Below are 25,199 nucleotides of genomic sequence, written 5' to 3' on the forward strand. Positions count from 1 at the left end.
CAGGCACATGGTAGAGTTCCTGTCACTGAAGGTTTTCAAGATGCGACTGGATACAGTGCTAGATAACCTCTTCCGGTTCCCGTTCCCACAAGAGGCTGGCCCAGATGGTGTTTCAAGGTCCCTTCCAATCTGGGCTTTTCTACGATTCTGTGACACATATCAACACATTAGATACTAAACCAGACTCTTTTATGGTTAAAAGAAATAGAGCCAAATTAATTTAACCTGTTTTCAAATGTCTACATGAAAATGAGAAAAATCATGCCCTAGAAGGAGACTTTTCTGTTTGTTTCTGTTTTCACTGACTACTACGGGGAACTTAGGCAACTGATTCCAACACATGCTGCAGTCCTCCAGCAAGATGCATCACCCCTACGTGCCTACATTTCTCACAAACAACATTTCAGCTCTGATAGGACTTTGCTTTTGGAGTCTTTTATTACATTGCAGGTTTTATGGTCAGGGTCTCAGCTATACTCCTAATCTTTGCTGCAGTTCCAAACTGGAGAGGGAAGGGCTCCAAAATGCTACTAAATTCACTGGGGGGGCCAGATTCAGTCTGCTCAAGCAATGCCTAAAAGACCTGGACTCATAGAGACCCTTTCAGAAGACAACTGACCTGCTAATTGCTTTTCACTATTTGTCTCTTGGTAGGAACACTGTTCCCAGAAAGTATATTCCTACTACTGTCCCATCTGAGGTGGTCTAAACTGCCAAGGTCTCGCACTTCAAGAGGTGGTCCTCACTGCTAGACTCGACAGCAAATTTCAACTTTACAGTCTTAACCAAGGCTCACCTACTTGCTGCAAAATATCCTATACATATCATGGAAAGAGCAATAGAAATAAGAAGAGCAATCTGACTGTAGCCCTGTAAACCAGCATCTTCCCTAAAGACAGGGAATGTCTTGGCCTCTCCTCTAGGCCTGCTTATGCATTTTACACTTTCTGTTTAAGCTGCTTTGGAGAAAATGCATAAACAGTTGTAACAGAGCTGCCTTTTGGCAGTCTCTGGTCCATTTCTGAAAATAAGACTTAAATGTTTTGAAAAATGCCTTTCCTTGTCCCTCTTAGCAAAAAGATCTTGGCCTGACTACTCACCTGGCTGGAGCTTTACTGTTATCAGCCATACCAAAATGAATGGAGATGTTATAAGAAAACAAACATATCCAGTGGCAGAACAGATGTTTCAGCCTCTCAGCAGAAGTTTTCATCGGGGACACCTGTCTGAACTGGACTCGTGGCAGGTCTTCAGCCTGTGTATCACTGGTCTCAAGCTGCCTTCATACCTGAGGGCAAACAAACAGACAGAGGTAGTCAGCGCTGTGCTTTGGGCTGGGATATATCTGATTTCCTCTAATGGGGTGGTAATGCCATCTTCAGCACGATGCAGTGCATGCTACTATATTGTCAAATACTAATATTTATATGTAGGCTAAGGACATTGTCCTGCACGTTTCTGGGAAGTAAAAGTGAAGTGCTGTAAAATCAGCCTCTAGTGCAAGAAACAGATTCTGTCTACATAAACACACTGCTTTTAAATTCTGCTAGTAATTTTTCAGTCTCACAGAATAAATCTTATGACACCTCTGTATGTTTATTTCTGACTCTGAACCTCAAAAAAGCCAATAACCATGTAAGGAGTCCTAGCTATTTGTTTTCCTCTGGATTCTTACCCCTTAGTGTACCAAAGTGGCCATTTTCCAAATGGGCATTCATTTTGACAAATGCATTTTACTGACTCCTTTTACGGAGGCCAGAGGTTGGAGGGATATGTAGAAATTTCTGTAGAAAATTACCTCACTGTTAAGTAGTAAGGACACTGGATGTCTCCATCTCAGCCATCCATAAGTCATCTTGATTTGTCAGATGCATTGGCTTTCAAAAAAGCTCAAGATAAGAATAGCTACTGAAATAACGAGCCTTGTCAGCATCATTCTGATATGTTCTTAGGTAATAGTCAATAACAAAGGTGTCATCTTCCCACAGGATTCTTGTACATCCAAAAATCTTCCTTTATTTATATAATGCCATCAGTCTTGAAAGGTTTTCCAATAACTAAGGATGATCTCACAGTTTAAATAATTGCCTAATGGGAAATCAGTACCAACATTTTCAGCATCCAATTTTGCCTTTGAAATCCGTAGACTACAACCATCTGTGATGTCTAAAAACTACGTCTCTCCAAGTAACCCAAAAGCTTTGTGAAACTGTGAACTTCAGAACACTGTTTATCTTCCTTCTTTCTCCATCTAAAAAAATCCTGCCAAAAGCTGGAACTGGTGATGCTGCATACATTCTCTAAAGAGCTAAAAACTGTGGACCGACAAGCTTCCAGCTGTAGAGTCTATACCCTACATTTAGATATGCAGAACTGTGTTTATACCATGCACATATCTTAAGCTGGGCTTAAACCTGGGTATATGCACATTCAGAGCAATTCAGGTGTTCAACTAAACATGAGCTTATGCTCATAGACAGTTTGAAGAACAAGCAGACAGGTGTAAGGTAGATAATGCCCAAATTAATAAGCATTGATCGTCTGAAAATCTATAACTACTATTGGGTTTTAATAGGCCTGTCATTTGAACTTAAAATCTTTTATCTGGACTTTTATTTCTGGTTCTGAAAACTGTGACATTTTCTTCTTTAGCTGTACACTGGCTGGAGATGTGCACATACAAGTTAAAACATCCATACCTTTCTCCGAAGCTTCATTATCGAGCACTCACCTCACAGCAAAGTTGTCTGGTTTCGTTTTTGCGTTATGACTCTGACAAGTTATATTGTCTATTTTTTGCTGTCACTTAGATTTCCCCAGCTCCAACACCTCTTTGTTGTTCCAGTAATCTCCGCCTTTTTGCTGACCCATATCCCTGCAATCCAGCAATCAAGCCATGCTGGGCACACTGCCGGTGCCTGTGGGTAACCTCACCCACCTCTCGGCCGACCACTCTTCTCACTCTTTTGCAACATTAATCAAATGGGAAAACCCCCTTTGCGGAAACCCACCTCTGCCATCTTCATAGCTGGGTAAATGGGCATTTTCTTTTAAATCTAGCATTGAAATCACCACCTTAATTATAACATCTGTAATAATTTCCTATAATCTGGAATTGCTGCTCTTACTGTGGTAACGAGAAAGGTGACAGGGTTTTAGAGCAAAGCAAGGATTTTAAAAGTAAACTTGGTTGTGAGCCAGGTTTTATTGTAATTTCTAGAGCAAAGCCATTAAAAGGAGATGCAGAAGAATGTAAAGAACTAAAAATGGGTCAATATGTTATGGGATATGTATTAGAGAATATACAATCCCTGAACAATAATTCTGGGACATTGCTGATGTTGAGTCTCTCTGATATTGTTTTGGTACAAAATATTTTCTTCAAGGTCAAGTGAGGGTGGGAGGCAGGTGGAAGATATGGAAGATCACTTAAAGCTACAGAAAATAAAGATGCATCTATCTCACGGATACAGTTCACATGTAAGGATTTGATAGGAAAGGTTTGCTTCTGAAGATGTAAAGTTGTGCTTTTTGACCTTAGACTTCCAGGGCTGTATGTTCACCCTCAATGTAAGAGACAAGTACATTTGAAACTTCCTACCTACTAAGAGATTATAACTCCAGAGAAAAAAAAAACTGAGCATAGACAATCTTTCTACAGCATTTTAAAGTCTTAATTGTGTCATTCTTCTCCTTAAAAGGAGACTGACGGAATTGTCAGCGATTAGTGCAAAAATTAAAGCTGAGCAGAAGAACTGGTATAAAACCCTGTACAAGCTAGAGAGGTACAGCAAAATGGAGTAATATAAAACAACAATAAAAACTGGACCGGATGCACTCACTCATCACTAGACATGTTACATGATTAATCACTCATCCTCATTGTAACAACGAGGCCAGGAAATCCACAAAACCTCAGTATGTATGTAATAGCGCATTTCTAGCTAACAAATTACAGCTATCGAGCTACAGAAAGAAGCATCCACTACATTTACTATAATTTAACAGACTGGCCTTCCCTGAAAACCTGGCAAAGTTTGCTACCATGCAAGCCTATAGCATCAAAACTATATATTTCAATGAGGATAAAAATTTGAGTGTTTAGCATTTACAGGAGATTCAGCCAGAAAGACCAAGATGGCTCAGTGCAATCTGTATGAAGTAGTTCATCGTGAAGGTGCTTGTGATGGTCCAGCTAGGCCAACACATCCACCACTAACCATAAAAACAGAGCAAACCTTATAAACAGGTTGTGGTGGCGTTACCTGGAGCCAAAGCACAAGCCTGGCTGCCTTTCATGTCCAACCACTGACCAGGGCTACTGCCGTTTGGAAACTATGGCTGACATCCGATTGTGGGCCGCCCCATGAGGTTCACCAAACCACCAGCAGTAGAGTGGTTATGCTGCTTTCTTCAAAACATTTTTGTGGCTTTCTTGAGAACACAGTATTTATCAGGTGAGCAGCCCAGCCAGGATGGTTTTATCTCCTTGTTGCCATTATCCGTGCTGCAGTATTGCTTCAAGGGCCCCCGCTTCTGCTCAGTCGTACATGGACTGTATGAAGAACCATCCTCTGGAGGGGCTGCAGGCATCAGAACACATTTTAAGGCTAATAAGGAGCATTTTCAGTCTGAACTCCCATACACCAAGCAGGAAATAGCACCCAGTTATTTACATAACTCTACTTACAGTATTTTTTATTTCTTTCAAATACAACTTAAATCACTTCAAGAACATTTTTACAATCTAAGCTGCCATTTTGTGGCAATCCATAACCAATACTTACTCAACGGGAGAGGGCTGCAATCCTGAAAAGGTTACTTCAGGTCTTCTCAAAAGGCTCTTAATTAGCGGTTGAATTAGCTATGTGCACCTCAGTTAATCCATGACCAGCTCCTAATGTCCCTGTTAACATCCATCTGCCACACATCATCCTCTGCTCCTGACCTGTTTCCCTCAAGCCTCATCAATCAAACTCAGCTTGGCAGTAGACTCCTCCTTCACATGGAGGAGAGAGGGAGACAATTCCTGACATCTCCCTGTGCAAACAGCAGCATCAGTCAGCTTCACAGAACGAGAAACAAAGAAGCATTAGACAGGGGAGAGTCCTATCTGAAAGATCTTCCAGGAGCCCCATGTCAGAGCTGTGTAGGATACACCCTATTCCAGCCAAGCACAGTGTTACAGACATCATGCTCTTTACCACAGTCTTTACTGCTTTGGCTTTTATGCCAATGTCATGCCCTTGGGAAAATGACACAAAAAGGGAAAACATTATACGGAACTTCATATCCTTGCATTTCTCATGTTATCTTCGGGAACTCCTTGGCTTTTTGGCCATGTAGCCATGGGTTTGCTACCACTTTGAAGGTAAGTCATCATCTCGAACAAGGAAAGAGACATTTCATCCTTATGACTCACCATAGAACAGTTTCCAAAAGTCAGCTGCTTGCCTTACAGTGTAGTTGGCTTCCAAATTATGAGGGCTTTTCTACATGAAACCAGTTCGGGATGGTGTCTGACTGATTTCCGGATTTGCCACAAGAGGCACACAGCTTTCAAACTTTATTAAAGGAAAGAAACTGAAATTGTAAAATATTCATTTGATGATATTTGGGAGCATGAGAAAAATGCTAACTATTGTGAGATTAGGCAAATACAAGGAGCATTTCTCCTTTTCAAAGTCCAAAACTCTTCAGAAGAGCTGGGGATCACTGTTACACTTTACAGAGGAGGACATACAAGGGCTGTTGTAGGGCACAGTTTGCCTCAGGTCAAAACAAGGCATCAGCAGAGGTAGGTACTAAACCCAGGTTCACAGGCAAACTGAAAATAAGGCCCTTCAAGCCTCACATACCTTGCCTATATCTCCTCTGACACAGTAGGTTAGGCTGATCTTTATCAGCCACATGACTCATTAGCCTGTTCGGTGGCTGTTGACTGTGCATATTTCAACGGGAAGGGAGAGGCTGAGCTGCTGAGGACTGGCTGCTTGCCTCCTCCTGGCTCCCACGCTCCTGTCCAGACTGACTGCCCAAAGGAGATTTCACCTTCTTTGAGGGTATCAGACCATCTTCAGGGTTGGAGAAGTGTCTGGAGCATAGGACCTAAGGTTAGGAGACTCCTTAGGAGCAGAGAATGGCATTGAAGCCAAGTCAGAGAAGCGAAAGACAGAAATTCCAAGGAGCAGGTCCCAAGGGCACCATGTGGGGCCAGTACAACCACAACGCCTGCTGAACGCTGCTAGACTGGGAAGATGGACTGGGTAAAAAGTCCCACCCAGCAAGGACATCACAACAAAGCAGAAAATGTGTGCAACCTTTACTCTTCCCAACATGCCAAGACTGTAGAAACTACAAATATAAAAACAGGTGTTGAATTTATGACATGTTTGAACACTGGCCTTGCAAACAGAAGACAGTTGGTAGGAAATTAATTTATGTTCAAATTAAGTGAGCTGCCAGGGTCAAGGCTGTGTTATGACCACAGTTCATTCTCTTTCTTTTCTTCCTTGTTAATTAGATAAAATTACATGAGCTTTAGCACACTTGCAGTCTAGTTATCAAAGGCTCACATTTTAAGAAAGAAAATTTAAAATTAATGATTACAACAAACAACCTTCTCATTGCTGACATGTATTCAGATTAATGGTTATTGCCCTAATTAATCTAAACCACTCATCCAGTGTAATTTGGAAGAGTGCAGCAAGGTTGACTTCTTTATGTACTTAAATTTTTCTCTTAACAGTTGTGGCAAGCTAATATACAGAGAAAATAAAATAAGTCAAATTTTAAACACACAAACTACAAGCTGGGCATATACCATAAGCAGTGGCATTCCAACACTTTAAGGAGAAGAAAAAAATCTCACAAAATAATTTTGAATAAAAATGACCGTTCCTCCCCCTTTGAAACCATGCCTGTAGGAGCCTCTCAAGAGCACTTTGATCATACTGATGAGGGCCCTCCAGACTCCTTGGGGAATTTCCAACACCCACCTCTTTATTTGCTCAGTCGGTCACAGGAAAAGAGGTTTTGTTGAAGATGCCAGCGTGTACTAGGCTTGTCAGGATGTCCCAGGCTTAACCCTTTGATGACTCTGACTGCCCTGAAGATACAATCTTCACATCACCATTTACAGCACTAAACTGGGACATAAGCCAAGTCCCAAACCTCCTAAGCTAACAGGATGAAAAATGTGCATGACCTGTTGCCACAGAAATATTCGCTGAACATCTCGCAGTCCTGCAACAGTTAGCCTAAAACCTCTCTTATGCCCAGTGCCTTTTAAATCCAACGGATTCAGCTGTGAACTCTAACTCTTCTCTGATCCATACTACATAACACACTGTGAAGAGTTCTGTTCAACAGGACAGTTGAGTATTGTCATTTCTCTTGGCATAATGTCTCTAAACAATTACATTCTCATGAGCTGCTTTCACAGTTTGCTTTCCACAGAGATATATTCTAGGTTCCTAGAGAAATGTTATGCATCTCCTCTAAATCTACGACTTGCAGCGTGAGGAGATGGTTCTTTGTTGTATTTACGTCCATACCACATCAGCGTTTTTGTAGCAGCATGAATAGTATGTCTGATTTTGTGTGGTTAATCAATCCAGCTGCAACACCTGCTCAGAGCACAATATAGCTGGGCAGTAACTATGAAAACACATTCTTCTAAGAAACAGAGACACCGTTTGTTATTAAAGGTTACTATCTATTCAAACTAAGACCTGAGGCAAAACTGGGGTTTTGCCAGCTTTCAAAAGGAATGAGTTTTGCCCTGTCTGCGTCTGGAAGCTGCTGTTACGCAGCACACTGGATACACATCCACATGAATATGTTAGTTATATTATACTTCAGCATCAGCTTAAAAGTTACTTTCAGATCAGCATAAAATCTAAGGGTTTTGCAAGCAGTAAGTTGGGTTCCAAACCAAAGCAACCACAGATTACTTTCCTACGGGAGTGGAAAACTCAGCCAAAAGCAAGTTTAGCTCTTCTTCACTGCTTGATGATTTCTGGTAGACAAGCCTTATTCCGTAGCCTCCCAACTAAGAAGACTCCCCTTGCTGGTTTTTAACCACTTCCACCAGCCAAGAATGAGAAGGCCAGAAGTCACATCAGGACAACAGAGTCGGGTCAAGAAAGCAGCAGAAGACGACAGCCATACTACAAGACTGGACAAGGGTCAGAAAAAACTAGAAACCAGCAACAGCCACAAGGAAAGCGTAGGAGGAGACTAAGAAGCTACACAAGGTGGAGACTGTACACAATAAGAGACTGGCATTAAGTGGGCTACAGGGGCAGAGGACAGAAAAAAGTACCGCATTATCACACCATTCCTTTTTTCAATATTAATCTTATTCCTGGTCAAAGCACTGGAACTTCAGGAAACCAAATGATTCGTGCAAGTGTTCCCCTTTTGCCCATTCTTAATTAAAACCAAAAAACAAACAAACAAACAAAAAGCCAAATACACACACACAAAACTCTTTCACAGTCCTAGACACAGCAGTAGCAACTTTTGGAGGAACAAAGACCAGACAGACTATATATTTTGACTACGTAAAGGCCTCAATTTCAGTCTTCACAATTCCTGCGGAAAGGTGTTGTGTGGTCATGCACTAGATAGCCAGTACCTTGGCCACAGACATGGTCTCATGGTTGTCATGGTTAGCTCCCTTGCCCCAGGCAGTCACACACTTTGTGGTTTGCCTTAACAGCAGGGGAAGAGACAGCATTTGATTAATACCGTGCTCAATAACCAGTAAGGTTAGTGTTCTGGGTACATTTCTTCAGCCTTGGCATGACTCACTTTCCGTAGCCACCTTCCAATCAGAGGCTTGGAGCAGTAACCAGCATGGAATTCAGTCACACCAGAAGCTCAGGCTACGGAGCAAGAGGAAGGTCCCAGCATCGGCAGCAGGAGATGGAGTAGCACACATGTTGGGTGAAGACTATGGAATAGCTGGAGACTTAACTCTCAATTTAATATACCGAGGTTAAACAAAGTGCAGGGATACTGTTCTGTGGTTGAATAAAGCCAGCCAGAACCAGACTGCTGAAAGAAACAAAAATAAAGTCCAGGCAGGAAGAAAAAAGCTCAGACTAATCTTCCACATGAATATCCTCTTCTTTCCCTTCACAAAAATATTTTTTTTTTCCCCCAAACTTGCCACCCATCTTTTTTTTTGGCTGTACAATATTTTAAGAATAAGTTAAATGTTTACTTGCTTCAGTTAACATGTATTTTCTACATGATTGAACATGAGACGTTACACAAACAAAAAAAAAATCTTTGAAACAGATATGGTAATGAAACAAAAGAATGCTCCATTTGGAAGTCAGCTCATAAATACTATAGAAATCTCTGTTACATGATCATTGGAAAAATAAAGAATCAAGGAGATTTGTGCATGCTTACTGGTTTAAAAGTAACCTTAGCAAAAATTTCCTAATTCTTGAAGCGAAACCCAGCTGAGATTAGTAGATTCAAAACATATACATCAAAAAACATTAAAACAGCTATTTGCAACAGCCGTACCTCTTCATCTTGGAAACCGTATCTGTGGACCACACCTCTGCTCAGCATTACCATTTTGGGGTACCTGACAGTATGCTGCTTGGTAGATCTCACAAGATAACAAAACATTTGAGAACTTTGAATAAGCCTATGAAACTTCATGTTTCATACCACATTTTCATTAGCAGTGTATTCCTGCATTTATCCAGGAGACTCCAAAACTGGCTTTTACACCGATTCCCTAAATATCGTACAACATGCCAAAGACCAACCTCAGTCCACACGGAAATATCAAGCCAACCTCCCCAACCTAGCTTCCAGACAAGGTAAGATTGAGGCAGACTGGCTATTACACCCTACTTGTGTTGAGATACTAGAGTGGATTTCTTGCCCATTCTCTCCTCGGGATCCACGTGATGCTTTACTTAATGTAACCGGAACTACGGGTTTACCTTTCAACCCAAAGATGGTAAAACCGTGTTCTCATGTTATTCCTGGACACCAGTTTAATTCTGTAAGAAGTATGCCATCTACTGATGCACTATTTACTATACCATTCTTCAAGTGCCTTCACGTAACCACTGACCAAGATCAATCTTAGCTGTGTTAGCTGAAAAGAAAAATAATATTCCATGAATTTACAAGAAACGACAGTGCTCTCAAAGCCAGTGAAATGTGTTTTATTTTAAGCCACTGCTAAAACAAGGACAAATTTAGTGCAACTTGGGAGTTCATAATCTGAAAACTGAATATAGTTAAATTACTAAAATGGCAGAATTCGTCACCATTATACAGTACAAGACCTTCATATTCATTGAGTACAGTTACATAAACATTTATAGTTATTCAAACTGCTTTTGGTATACAATTGCATCACTAACTGGGCTGTGAGTTACTGTAACACTGCACAAATAAGCAGCAGTTCCAGCAAGTTATAATAAATTTTAGTATTAAATACTATTCAGACCTTACAACAGAACAAAGGCCCTCTAAAACTACAACTCCAGCTATACAACAGGAATGTACAAAGATGGTACAAAATAAAGTGACTACAGTGGCTGGGGTCTGTACTTGCCTCTTCAGAGCTCAAGTACAGTAAATGCTCAACAGTAGTGGCCCTTGCTGAAAAGCCAAAATCCTTACACTAAAAATCATTCCCTATTCTTGTACTTTTCTTTGCAAATCAATGGTGTAAAATTAGGGGGTTTTGCACTGGTGACAGTGTTTACTACTTACTGTGTTCCCATCTCCAACAATATGTGGCTCTTTATAGAAAAGGTCCCAGATAAAGTTACGTTACAAAATGTAACGTTTAAAATCTGATAAAATTTTTGAGACCTACTTAGTCTCGGAATGTGGGTTGCTGGGTTTTTGGCTGTTTTTAAAAAAGCTTATACAACCTTTCAAAACTCAAGAACAAAGATACTACACAAATTGCATTCAAATACCTCTTAGCTACTTTTTCACATCCTCATTTTGAGACAGCAAATCCTCTTTAATTTTAGCATACAGGTTTGAGTTTTGTTTGGTTTTTATTTTAAGGCTCTATGCATACTTCTGTATTATTTATGTACCCTTTTCTAAATGTTTAAACCTGTTTTAAATACGGACACTTTTAATTGTTAATTTATAGAGGGACTACTTTCAAAGTGTTTTTTCTACAGAAGCTTACAAAACACCTGAACACTTTGATTTTTCAGAACACTGAATGTATTTATGAAGTGTTTGAGACATGATGTATTCTGGAACAATAATACCATTGTATATATTTTTCTCAACTTAAAAATTAAATTACCAAGCCAGATTTCCCATACAGGAAAAAATGCACGATGAAACAAACTCTACCTTTTATATTTGTATATGAAGCAGAGTTGTCTGGTTTAAATGGACCAAAATGCAGCCCTTCATGTTTTTAGAGTTTTCATTTACACTTCTGTATTTGTGGTCAGGAGTTTTAAATAAACTCAGAAATAGCACAATTCAAGACTCGCATTAGCAAAAACAGCTTTCTCAGTAATATGGCAGACAGCACCAGTTAGATATAGTCACAGTAAGGTTTCCCAAAGATTATTAAAAGGGTTAAACTATAATAATTTTGCCAGGCTAGATTAATGCTTTCCTGATTTTGACACCCAAGGAGAGAAGTCAAGTCATCCAGAACAAATTTAAAATAATTTGTGTAGAAAATTCATTTGGGTTTTCATTTGTTCTAAGTAAAAACGAAGTATTTTATAACATATTTTTCTTACGTGTTTGGAAACTACGCTACTTTCCTCAGAGGCTAATAAAGCAATGTCTTCCTTAATGCAACACCAATCAATAGTTACGCAATGTATTTGATCCGGTCTGAAAACAAGATTCCATTTATAAAAAATATTTTTAGCTCAACTGCTGTCTACTTCACTTTTTGAATAGTTGCAAGCTTTGGGAATCACACAATCTTCTGTCTTCCTCCAGGAAAGTAATTTAAAAGAAAAACCACTTCACCAACTTTATAAAACCCAACATTTTGAATAAATCAGTTAAAACCCTCTGGCTGTTCCTCTGGAGTTATTTTGTTAGGTTTTTTTTCAAACATACAGCTTTGTACATTTACAATGCCTTCAGTATCCTTCTCAATTTGCTTTTGGACATGTACAGAGACACTGCACTAGTACTACTGTATCCTCACGTCCTGATAGTCCACTTGGTGAGCAGGCAAGGGTCCAAAACCCGGAGCAAAATTTAATCCTGGGGCACTGTTTTTAGTCTTTTATTTTGTTGATGTTTCAATTTTATATGTAAATTTGTGTAAGTACGTTATCAGTGGGTTAAAGGGAAGATGTTACAGTCAGAGAATGGTTTCAAATTTTTGTCTGAAATGTTGACAGCCAACCATAAAAAAAAAAGGAAGGAAGCGGGGGGGGGGCGTATGAAATCCAGACAACTTTTGTACAACTGTTCAAAAATATTTGTTACTAGCCCTACCTTCCAAATATAAGAATTAAGATAACTTTTCCCTCCCACTCTGGGCTCTAGAGAAAAATGATCCCTGATGCTTGGCATTATATTACCTATAACAAGACAAAAAGACCTTACAATGGTTTTTGGTCTTTTTGTCACGTGGCATACATAGATCTTTCAATCAGTGAAATGATACATGAAGTAACAAAATTCTGTTATGCTCACAGTTTAAGTTCACAGTAAAAATTTACATTGTAAGTTCATATTGGTGATATCTCATACACATACAGATACATATCTATGCATGTACGCACATGTGTGAAAACACATATGTGCATATACAAAAACACCAAAAAATCTTTAGCTCTGTGAGAAAGGTGAACTTTGTGAGATCCAAGGCAGAAATCCAGACGACAAATGAGGACTAAAACAAACCAGGTCTCTGTAAAAAGACGGGTGGTATGCCTTCCTGAAACACAAAGACATTACAAGGAGAGTGCTCTTGAGTTTACCGGTGAGACATCTCACAGTAATTTAGGGTGTAGGGGAAATCAAAATTGTACATATGGCCATTAAGATTCATTAATAGATTTGGAGACTTTCTCCTTGTCTGGGATCGGGAACTTGCACACCATATCAACAGTATATTTTTCTGTGAAAAAGCTATTCAGATTCTGCTGTTCAACCCAAATAAGTAAGACTCCATGATCCTCTTGCAAGTGATATGAATTTTGACGTGGCAACCTTGTAATTACCAGCGTGTGCCTTTTTCTCTCAAAGGATGTATAAAAAACCAAAACCCAAAAAGCATTTTCAAACCACAGGATATGTAAAGGTCCAGATTTCCCTTCAGACAGAAAGGCAAGTCAGCAGCACTGGTGAGAAACGTGATTAGACTTCTAAAAAAGACTTGATTAGAATTGCCTTCAAAAAAAAAAAGTTCAGTGAAGAAAAATGGAAAGTCAATTTGCAAGAAATTTCTCCTTTATATTTTAATTAGCTTTCTTTACTAAATGGTTAAGTGCTCACTAAGTAACAAAATTCTCTTTATTACTGAAAATTCATATATGGAGGCTAAGAAATAAAGAATTAGAGTAGCCAAAAAGATGGCCAAAATCCTCCTCAGAAGAAGTCTCTATCTGCTACTTTGAACACAGCTATGTGATAGAGTGACATACAAATTCTTCGACACAATATCATGGAAGTATCTGCACACAGAAAGCTTCATTAAGAAACTTAGCAATTTAAATGTGATTGGCAAGCTTCAGGAAACCTTGCTGAAGAATTATGTATGAAATCATGCTCAGCTACCTACTCTGCCCTTCTACCAGAAGTTACCAGCTCTACACTGGTCAACAAAGGGGAACATGTATTTGCACCTCAACAGCTTCAGAGCACCCTCTCACCTCTTCACATAAAGTTAAACTTGATAAAGGTGGCTATGAATGGTTTGGGTCGGAAGGGACCTTTAGAGGTTATCCAGCCCAACAACCCGACATCTTCAATTAGATCAGGTTGCTCAGAGCCCAGTCCAACCTGACCTTGAATGTTTCCAGGGATGGGGCATCTACCACCTCTCTTGGAAACCTGCACCAGCGTTTCACCACCCTCACGGTAAAGAATTTCTTCCTTATATCCACTCTAAATCTACCCTCCCTTAGTTTAAAACCATTACCCCTTGTCCTATCGCAACAGGCCCTGCTAAAAAGTTTGTCCCTTTCTTTCCTATAGGCCCCCTTTAAGTACTGGAAGGCTACAATAAGGTCTCTCTGCAGCCTTCTCCAGGCTGAACAGCCCCATCTCTCTCAGCCTTTCATCATAGGAGAGCTGTAAACAGCCCTCTGACCATCTTTGTGGCCCTCCTCTGGACCCGCTCCAACACATCCATGTCTTTCCTGTTCTGAGGGCTCCAGAGCTGGATGCAAGACTCCAAGTAGGGTCTCACCAGAGCAGAACAGAGGGGCAGAATCCCTCTCTTGACCTGCTGGCCATACTTCTCTTGATGCAGCCCAGGAAATGGTTGGATTTCTGGGCTGCAAGCACACGTTGCCAACTCATGTCCTGCTTTTCCTCCACCAGTACCCACAAGTCTTTCTCAGGGCTGCCCTTAATCCCTCCATCCCTCAGCCTGCATTGATAGCGAGGGTTGCCCTGACCCAGGTGCAGGACCTTGCACTTGGCCTTGTTGAACCTCATGAAGTTCACACAGGCCCATTATCAAGCTTGCCCAGGTCCCTCTGGTTGGCACCCTGTCCCTCAGGTGTGTCAACTACACCACTCAGGTTAGTGTCATCTGAGAACCTGCTGAGGGTGCACTCAACCTGCTGTCTATGTCACTGACAAAGATATTAAACGGCACCTGTCCCAATAGGGATGCCTGAGGTACAACACTTGTCACCGACCTCCATCTGGACATCGAACCATCGACCCCTACCCTCTGGATGTGACCATCCAACCAATTCCTCATCCACTGAACAGTCCACTCATCACATCCATCTCTCTCCAATTTAGAGAGTAGAATGTTGTGGAGGACTGTGTCAAAGGCTTTACAGAAGTCCAGATAGATGATATCTGTAGCTCTTCCCTTGTCCACTGATGCAGTCACTCAATCATAGAAGGCCACTAGGTTGGTCAGGCAGGACTTGCCCTTGGTGAAGCCATGCTGGCTGTCTCGAATCACCTCCCTGGCCTCCATGTGCCTCAACATAGTTTCTAGGAAGATCTGTTCCATGATCTTCCCAGGCACAGAGGTGAGGCTGACAGGTCGGTAGTTCCCAGGGTCCTCCTTTCTACCCTTTTTAAAAACAGGTGCAACGTTTCCCTTTTTCCAGTCACCAAGGACTTCACCTGACTGCCATGACTTTTCAAATATCATGGAGAGTGGCTTAGCAACTACATCAGCCAATTCCTTCAGGACTCTGGGATGCATCTCATCAGACCCCATAGACTTGTGTATGTTCAGGTTCCTCAAGTGGTCCCAAATCTGTTCTTGTCTTACAGTGGGAGGGACCTTACAGTGGGAGGAACCCTGCTCCTCTGGTCCCTGCCTTGTGCTGTCTCCACTCAAGAGGTGTGGAAAGAGAGGTTGTCAGTGAAGGCTGAGGCAAAAATGTTGCCGAGTACCTCAGCCTTCTCCTCATCTGTTGCCACCAGTTTGCCATTCTTGTTCATCGGGGGGTACATTCTTGGACCTGCCTTTTCCGGCTGACATACCTGCAGAAGCCCTTATTATTCTCAGCATTGCTTGCCAAGTTCAGCTCCACCCATGCCTTGGCTTTCCTGACACCATCGCTACACAACTGGGCAGCATCCCTATATTCTTCCCAGGTTACCTGTCCCTGCTTCCGCTGCCTGTGCATTTCCTTCTTGCCCTTTAGTTGGACCAGCAGGTGTCGACTTGACCATGCCAGTCTCTTGCCTACCTTTCCTGATTTCTTACACCTGGGGATTGAGAGCTCCTGCACTCTATGGAAAGTATCCTGAGAGCAGTTTCCCAATGGGCCCTACTGACTAACTCCTCGAAGAGCTGGAAGTTTACTTTCCTGAAATTCAGGGTCCTAACTTTACTCTTCACCTGACCCATATCCCTCAGGACTGCGAACTCCACCAGTGCGTGATCACTGCAGCACAGGCTACCTCCAATCTTGATGTCACCTATTAGCTCCCCTGCATTGGTGACCATCAGATCCAGTATTGCATCCCTTCTGGTATGGCTATTAATTGGCTTAAGAAGTTATCCTCAATGCACTCCAGAAGTTTCCTGGATTGCCTACAGCTCGCCATGCTACTCTTCCAGTAGATGTCAGGGTGGCTGAAATCCCCCAGTAGGACGAGAGACTGCGAGCGCAATGCCTCCTGTAGCTGGAGTAAGTAGACTTCGTCAACAGGCTCCCCTTGATCAGGCAGCCTGTAGTAGACACCAATCACAAGGTTCCTCTGTTGCCTTGGTCTCTGATTCTCACCCATAAGATTTCAACCTGCTCCTGGCTATTCTTCAGAGACAGGTCTTCACATTCTATACATTTCTTGATGTAGAGGGCAATGCCTCTGCCCCTCCTTCCTCGCCTGTCCTTTCTCAACAGCCTGTAGCCATCGATAGCTGCATTCCAGTCATGGGACTCGTCCCACCAAGTTTCAGTAATGGCAATCAGGTCATAGCTTTCTAGCAGCATGGTGGCTTCTATCTCTTGTTTGTTTCCCATGCTGTCTGAATTGGTGTAGAGGCACTTCAGCTGGGCTGTCAGCCATGTCACCTTCTCAGAGGAACACACCTTAATTCCTTCGAGGTGTTTCACTGCTGTTTGGCTGTTGGCCTTTACTACCTCAGAAGCCCCTGGCTCATCTCTGCAAGACTTCAACCGTGCTGCAGTATAGCCAGCATGCCTCAGAGCACCAGGCTGAGGGCTCTCTCTAGCACCCTGTCCCTTAAACCTTGGCATGTCATCTCACAGCTGGTCACTGGCAAGCCTGATAATAGCCCCCTGGCCCTTCAAGTCTAGTTTAAAGCTCTGTCAATGAGCCCCACTAGCTTGTGAGCAAAGACCCTCTTCCCCCTTTGACAGAGGTGAACCCTATCTGATGCCAGCAAGCCTGGTGCTGTATAGCCCATTCCATTATCAAAAAAACCAAAACTGGCGGTGACACCAGCCACCAAGCCACAAAATAGACCAGACCCGTCTGTTTCTTCCAACACTGCTGCCCGCAACTGGAAGGAGAGGGGTGAGGGGACTGGAGCATCTCTCCTACGAGGACAGGTTGAGGGAGCTGGGCTTGTTCAGTCTGAAGAAGAGAAGGCTGAGAGGGGACCTAATATATACTTACAAATATCTGAAGGGTGGGTGTCAGCAGGATGGGGCCAGACTCTTTTCAGTGGTGCCCAGTGACCGGACAAGGGGCAATAGGCACAAACTGAAGCAGAGGAAGTTCCAGCTGAACATGAGGAAGAACAACTTCCCTCTGAGGGTGACGGAGCACTGGAACAGGCTGCCCAGGGAGGTTGTGGAGTCTCCTTCTCTGGAGATATTCAAGACCCGCCTGGACAAGGTCCTGTGCAGCCTACTGTAGGTGACCCTGCTTCGGCAGGAGGGTTGGACTAGATGACCCACAGAGGTCCCTTCCAAGCCCTACCATTCTGTGATTCTGTGAGAGAGGAAAAAATAACCTGCACCCCAGATTCCCTTACCAACTGTCCCAAGGCCCTGAAGTCTCTTTTGATTGCCCTTGGACTACGTGTTGCAGCCTCATTGCCACCCACATGGAAGAGCAGTTAACGGGTAGTAGTCCAAGGGCCATAGTAGGCTAGGAAGCTTTCTAGCAACATCCTTAACCTGGGCTGCAGGGAGGCAGCAGACCCCCCTGAGAGGAGGGTCTGTCAAGCATATTGGACCCTCTGTTCCCCCCAGAAGGGAATCACCTACATCTATAACCCATCTTTTCTTCCTCGTGGAGGTGGTCATGATACAGGGGGTAGCCAGACTATATTAAGGGACTGCTTGGGCAGGTCACAACTTTCTTCCTGGCAATGGTGCCCGTGGGTAAATAACACCTGGCCAAAGTCAGTAATTTTTTCCATTGCTGCAGCAAGGTATTCCAGAACAGATTTTTGCAGAACATCAGTGCTCTTAGTCTCACTGTAAATACAGCACACATACAAGTTGGAAAAAGAGCTATCCTGGCACAGCGGGAATCCTGAATATCATGCCTGAGACTGTCTCCTCTGGACTACTATCACAGACAAGGGATTTTTTCATAAATATTTCAATGGTCTGAACACAGCAGTAAATACAAGTTATGCATGGGTAGACAATACCAATTATGGACTGAATAAACATACCATGTGCACAGTATCACAAAGCACAGCACAGCTATTTTGACTTTCACCTCAAAGTGTTTTGAATGCTGACAATTACTTGAACATTCATTAGTTGAATTTTATTTTACATATCTCTGTTCCTTCTGTCTCCTTTCAAAAGAGGAATGAAGTGAAGAGCGTTGCATCTTTGGATTTTTCAGACACTTTCCAGAAGCCAAGCAACCAAAGACTTATTTAGAGCTTGCTCTTCATCAGATGCCTTCTCTATCATTTCACAATATCTAAGCACTGCTTGCAAGAGATCTCCAACTTTCCAATCTCTTTCTCGCAGTCTTCTGGAAAGCTAAAGGGGAGGCAGAGGAACACAAAACAAAGTATTTTGACTGACACATCCTGATTAATGGTTACAGAAGTCATTCTTGAAACATTAGCTCATAAGAGATCAGTTGTAACGAGTTAACCATTATCCCCACATCTAGAAAAACAAGAACTTCCCAAGAATCAGGCACTTCTTTAGGGCCGTTTTAACAAAATTTTCTTCTGGAGGGAGCGACATTTTCAAATGATGTGGTGCCACAGGTATGAGGGCTGTGGTTCATCAAGACTGCAGAAAACAGGAAATTCTGAACATAAGATTAAGACATCTGCCACCCCTCCCATGCCAATAATGCACATATAAAAAGACAAAACTCAGTTTTAATAAAAGGATGTGGATTTTCCTTTCACAACATATAGTGTTGTTTGGGTGGCACAGATGCTACCCTCAATGAAAATAGTGTCTTCAGAGTTGGGAAATTATAACATCTTGGGGAAGAGGAAAAGGTGAGGGTTAAGTTAAACTACCACTTGGGAGCAGAGATCAGTGTAGCTAAAAACATTTTTTTTCATCCAGGGTCTGAGAAAAAGAAAAAAAAAAAATTAAAAAAAGATCTTCCTTTGCTTATGCGTCAAGCCCAGCTACATATGGAAGAAAGCCTACCCTAAGACAACGATGAATTTTCCAGTTTGTCCAGGAGTAAAAAAATCTTGTAGTTTAACTAACAAATAAACAAAAATCAACATGCACAAAACAAACTTTATTCTCTGTAGCTTTCTGGACAACTGTCAATGCTGCATTTAGTAAACACAATTTAGATACTTACCATATTATTCCTTGGAACTATAGAATTGTATTACCTACCATGACATTCTATACATTAAGTTTAAAAGAGGTCATAAGCAGCATTCAGTGAAATATTTTCCACAGATAGAAAATTAAAAATTCATGTTTCTTCTGTGAGACCTGTCAGATGGCAGTATGAAATTCTATTAAAAAGAGACAGAAGACAATCTCTCTCTGCTTCTTCACCTAGGTCATGTTCCAACTGCAACAAGGCAGATGATGGAACTGACAGAAAGAATGCAGCATAAAAACATGTATAAAACAATTAACTTCAATGAGCAAAAAAGATCCTCTCTAATCTTGACTACAACACACCCCGAGCACTGAAACGTTTTTCAGTGAAAAAAAAAGTCTTTTCTACATACAAAGAGACTGAAATATGTAGTTACTTTTGTGAATTTTAAAATAGAGCCCAGGAAGCAAGAGCTTTATAGTCGACATGAGGCAATTTTGTAAACGGTGTTTCTTGGTTTATAAAAGAATGGTCATTTTTCTAATGCCAGAGGAAAGTTTGGCTAATGACCAAAGACCTAATTCAGCACACACAGTACAGGACTTCCATCCAAAGAAGAAGATGCCACCATGGTAAGACTACAGAGCTATCACCTGGCTGCACTAACTTATTTTGAGTCCAAATTTCAATCCCAGTATTTCTTTAGCTGACATTTCTTACTGTCAGACAAGTGAAATATTGGAGTTTACTCAAAACAGACATAAGGAATTCTAAAGCAACTAGGTAAGGTCTGATTAAAAATTGAACATATATTTTTTTTAAATCCAGACACATGCATATCCATGCTGTCAGGCTTCTCCAAGAAGCCAAAAAACTATCTATCCTAATTTACTCATTTCTTGTTCTAACAAATGTGTTTTGTTTCATACTTTATTAATATTTAACTTCTTTCTGCCTTGCTGAGCATAACATGTATCCTTACACAAAAGTTCATACCCAGTTGCAGCAAGTGAAACCTTGCCCAATACATGCTAGGAGTATTTTTGTCTCTTACACAGCCACATCACATCAATGGCTCATTACCTTCTTGTGATCAGCTAACACAAGCCTTTCCTCCCTTCCAGAATCCACCAATTGCTTATAGTGAAAAATCACTGTTTCCAGTGTGATCTAAAGCACAAGTTCTTTCCCCATGTAACTGAGGTAAGTTACCAGAGAACCTACGAGATGATCAAAACCTCATCGCTGATGAGAGATCAGCACTCAGAGGTGAGTTCAGTTTTCTGCTGGGCTGCAGTGCCCTCTGGAGGTACCTGTCTAGCTTTACCAGTGACAAAACAGAACGATTGTTTGCAATTTAAGACCCTCAGCTTGGGTCAGAGATCATTCCAATTGGCAAATGGGATGGAATAACAACCAGGTAATCCCTCCCTGCCCCCGGAGGGGGGAAACGGGATTTAAATTCATTTTGCCTTAATTGCATTTGGAGGACTAAAAATTAATCTGTAAAACTAAGTGAATCAAGGAACTATTTTAACATTTTCAGGACTGCCTGACTACTGCCTGCCTGAAGGTCTTACGTTTTATGTTTAGGTATCATCTCAGTATCAATTTATAGCTGAAGTGTCAAGTAGAAAAATATGACAATTTTTCAGGAGCGCATACATAATAGACACTGCTATTATTCAAGAATACTCTTCTCAGTATATTCTTTTAAGGTAGCTAGAGAGGTGTTCAGATATAGAGCTAGGTAATATCTTTCCTGTGTGTCTTCAGGCATTGACTCAAATAGTAGCATCACAACTTTGAAATCTACTAAGTCAGAGCTGGCAGAAGAATAAGAGACTCGAGGAAAAATTTGAAGAGGAGCACCTGCCATCTATTTTTTGTCTTACATGTTATATTGCAGCGTAAGATATAGGTCTCTCACATACACACACCAAGCAGACTACTGTTAACACTCGTGGGTCCTACCACTATTCTGCCTGAGTATTTGCAACACGAATGACATACGACAAGCACATTCACATATGACAAGCATGAAATAGATGGATAGACCTTCACATGATGGCAAAAAAGGACTCCCAAAGTCAGAATGATTGTAGTCACTAAACCCAACTCATTCACATCACATGAACTTCAGAGAATGCTGGGCCAGGCATGTGAGAACAGAAAAAGTAAAGTATTTTCTTCATGTTAAGACACTTATAAACTACAACAGGGAAGAGAGATGAATATAAGGATTAAACCAAACAGTTTCAAATAGAAACAGAAATGGAGAAGAGTATTCTCAAACTGCCTTCTAGTTTATGAAAGCATGAAGTCCACTCTAAGCGTTAGAAGTAACATAAAAAACATATTTATGAAATAATTCTAAACCAAACATACCAACCTCCAGAACAGGAGCACAGGGGATATACTTCAACTTGTCAAAAACAAACAAAAAAAACATTTCCCAGTTTTCTGGGTTTAAATAAGAATGCAAGATTTCCTACTCTCAAGATTGAATATATACACCACACAGTTACATAGGCAAAAGAAAAACAAGACTAGCATTCTTTTTCTGGGCTAGAAATGTAGAAGTCATTCTTAGGAAAATTCAGCCCAGGTACGATCTGGACTGACCTCTAAGTACCTTTCACACTCTTGACACAAGTCTACAGTGACTAAGCACCCTACGTGTATGCATTCATCTAAGTTTGGGAGTCTATTTTGTCATACTGACCTCTACTTCCTAGTCACTCCCCTTGTCTCCTGAAATGATGATCTGAGCTTTGGAAAGCATCAAGTTGAAGACTCAACACTAAATTTCCGAACTGAAAGCAATCTTTTCCTTCCTTAATATACTGCTAAACATTAAGTTGTTTTCACCAAGATCTTAATTATTAAAAACATACTAATGGCATCACGTTAATGCTTTTTCACATGTTACCAGGTCACAAAATAAAAACCTTTGTTAACTTATCATTCCTATCAACTTCGTAATTAGAGACAATGCCTATGTATCTGTTAAGTTAGCCCTTCAGTAGTCAGGTAATGTTAAAATAATTCCTTGGTAGAAAATTAAAAAAACAGGTCAAATGTAACAAATGTCAGATTATCACGTGCAGTTTGGTGTGTAGCCACAAAGGAACAATTTTTATGATTTTATAGGAATAGGAAGTTTCTCTTACATGTTGCGATGGAAATACTCAGATCAGTTCACATAGCAAAATTTTGACCCTTCCCTAAGAGACAAAAATTGCTAAAAGCCTATTTTTTTTAAACTGGCACTTTCTCTTTGGTCACGTATTAAATTCAATCTATAAAACCAAAATAAAGGCACATAAAAATGAAACAATCTTACTGAGCCTTCTTTCTTAATAGCCTTGGTTGCAGTTGCTTACAGAATAAAACCATACTAAATATTTAATTAGAAGCTAAACTTTTCTGATAATAAAAAGTGCATTTGCTAGCAAAAAAAGCCTGAAGCAGAACATGTTAAGTTAGAATTTAAATTGCATGACCAAGTTCTCTGACAGATTCAATTTACAGACAATAAAATACAAAGTAAACAATGCTTGGAAAAATGTATCTTTCACTAACCAGAAATGTTGTGATTTTATCATCTTTGGTGTAAAACAAGGAAAACAACTACTGAAACAAGTTTAATCAGCTTTGACTAATACTGTTTTATGTATGATATGCACACAGGCTAAACAGGATGTTCCACTTTGACCTCTCAGGATTTAAATAATGATTTTGCTCAACAGCAAATACCTCGTTATTACTGAGTGGCAAATAAAGTAGCAGCAGCTCGTTTATCACAGCAAATGGAAATCAAGCAAATCCTTCCCCATCACCCATCAAATCCAAGTACTTACAAAGACAAATTCTCTTGTAGCGTTGTCATGAAAGTGAAGATCAGACACCTCTGTTTCAGAAGCTGCCAGCCACTGGAGTGCTGCTCTGAGCTGGGGGTCCACTAGATTTGGTTCCAAATCAATATTCACTATCGTTAAAGTCTTTCGTATTTGCTCCATACCTAACATTAAAAATAAAATCATTAAATCTATAGCTTCAAGTTGTTTCAAAAAAGTCTCTGTAGTTCACTGTTTAGACTATATTATCATAAAAACCTCAATTTAGTACACAGATAATATGAAAGGAAAAAATCATGCTGGTCTGAAGTATTTCTGTATTTTCACATATGGAAGTACTGTTTATTCCATTTACAACTGTATGCAAACATAGCTGGGTATTAAAAGACATCTAAACTTTAATGTATATTACAAATAGCAAGGAATTTAATACAGCCTTTCAGAAACTCAGAGCAATGGCTCTCACACATTGCCCATTACTCATTTCCATTTCCAATTGTTATCTTTGTCTATGCCTTCCTCTAATAAATTTTTTAAAAGTGTGTATTTCAGAATTCTTTCCTGTACAGGCAGACTGATCAGACTGCCTCCAAGCTTCTTCCAAAATATAGTACTGTTTTCACTGAGGCTCATCCAGTTTTTCAACACTTCCTTTACTGTGTGAGTTCCAAAAAATAACACAGTATTGAAAGAGCAGTTGCATTAGTAACACAGAGAAACTAGAGCATTGTCATCTTTTGTTCCCATGCTGAAATTTGTATCCAGCTATCACAGTAATCTTTTCTCACACTCTCAGAACCAACTAAGTATATGCATAGTGCTCTCCAAGTTGTTCTTGAAGTCTCTGCTTCCAGACTACTGGACTTAACTCTCTAGAAACAAGGAATATATTTGCAATAAAAACATACGTTCACATGCAGTTTACGTCTATCTCACTTCTCTTCCAATCAAGCTTGTGAAAACTGAGGTACGTACGGTATTCATTCCTGACTGGCAAAATTAAGTAAGATGAAATAGATACTCCCAGGAGATAAAAGAGACACACAATTAACTAGCGGAACTGTCAACATAAGCATGCTTTTGAGGCATAGCAGAGTATTTGTCTAGGAGCCCCAAAATCTATTATCTTTGTAGCAGAAAGAACCAATTATAAAAAATTTTATGACACTTAAGAGGATGGAAAGCATTGTGGTAATGCATCACTGGGAAATTTTGATGTATGTATTATAAAATAGATCTACACTTGGGAATAACAAGGCTTTATTTCAAATTCTTTGGTGAACAAGGTGCAGTCACCTTAGAAACAGCCAGACATTTCTAGGCAAGATGTGAACAGAACTTCCAAATGTATAAAACCAGGTACAAAGGTTTTCTATCTAAAATACTACTTAAATGGTCCTACAATGAAAGTAACAGAAAGACTCTTTTCAAAACAACAGTGAGATGGTGAAGAAACTAAACTAGAAAAATTTCACAAGAAAATCCTTAATACAGTATAAAGCAGTCTGTTGCACTCCAGGAGACACCTAAACTGTGTAAAAAAAATAAAATCAAGCACTATTTTAATCGAGCAATTTGAACATTTGAGATGCTAGAACTTTTTAAAGTCAAGACCAAAAGAAAGCAACAGTATATTGAAACCTACAGAGCAGAAAACACTTTAATTTTAATTACTCTGAGGAAAAAAATATTCAATAATTTAGTCTAATTTTATTTTCTTATAACCTTGCAGTCAATGTTACTTTTTTTTAAAATCAGATCTAAGAGATGTTGTTTGTTTCCACAGATCTTTCCAGGAGCTTAAAGAAAAAAAAAAAAAGAAATTACTGCACATCTTTCTGCTTACATCAAGACTATTTGAACACGTGCAACATGGCTGAATAACCTGTGTAAGCGAGTAGCAGAGGTTTCTTGAAATGCTTGTTTCATCTTCAGAATATACCC

At 40.4% G+C, this 25,199-nt stretch overlaps 1 protein-coding gene across 5 annotated transcripts in view; it reads right to left on the minus strand.

Annotated features, from left to right (window-relative positions):
- Positions 1–10,195: 10,195 nt before the first annotated feature.
- AKAP11 (A-kinase anchoring protein 11) overlaps positions 10,196–25,199 on the minus strand; it is a 48,026-nt gene continuing 33,022 nt past the window's right edge. For all 5 annotated transcript variants that reach the window (XM_075422397.1, XM_075422425.1, XM_075422415.1 and 2 more), the window contains 2 exons: positions 23,259–23,419; positions 10,196–18,623 (listed from right to left, as the gene is read on the minus strand). In XM_075422397.1, the coding sequence (XP_075278512.1) occupies positions 18,477–18,623; positions 23,259–23,419 (308 nt within the window). In that variant the 3' untranslated portion in view covers positions 10,196–18,476. The remainder of the gene's footprint in view (positions 18,624–23,258; positions 23,420–25,199) is intronic.

The sequence above is a fragment of the Opisthocomus hoazin genome, chromosome 1 (assembly GCF_030867145.1).
Source record: "Opisthocomus hoazin isolate bOpiHoa1 chromosome 1, bOpiHoa1.hap1, whole genome shotgun sequence".
In the NCBI taxonomy this organism is placed as follows: Eukaryota; Metazoa; Chordata; class Aves; order Opisthocomiformes; family Opisthocomidae; genus Opisthocomus; species Opisthocomus hoazin.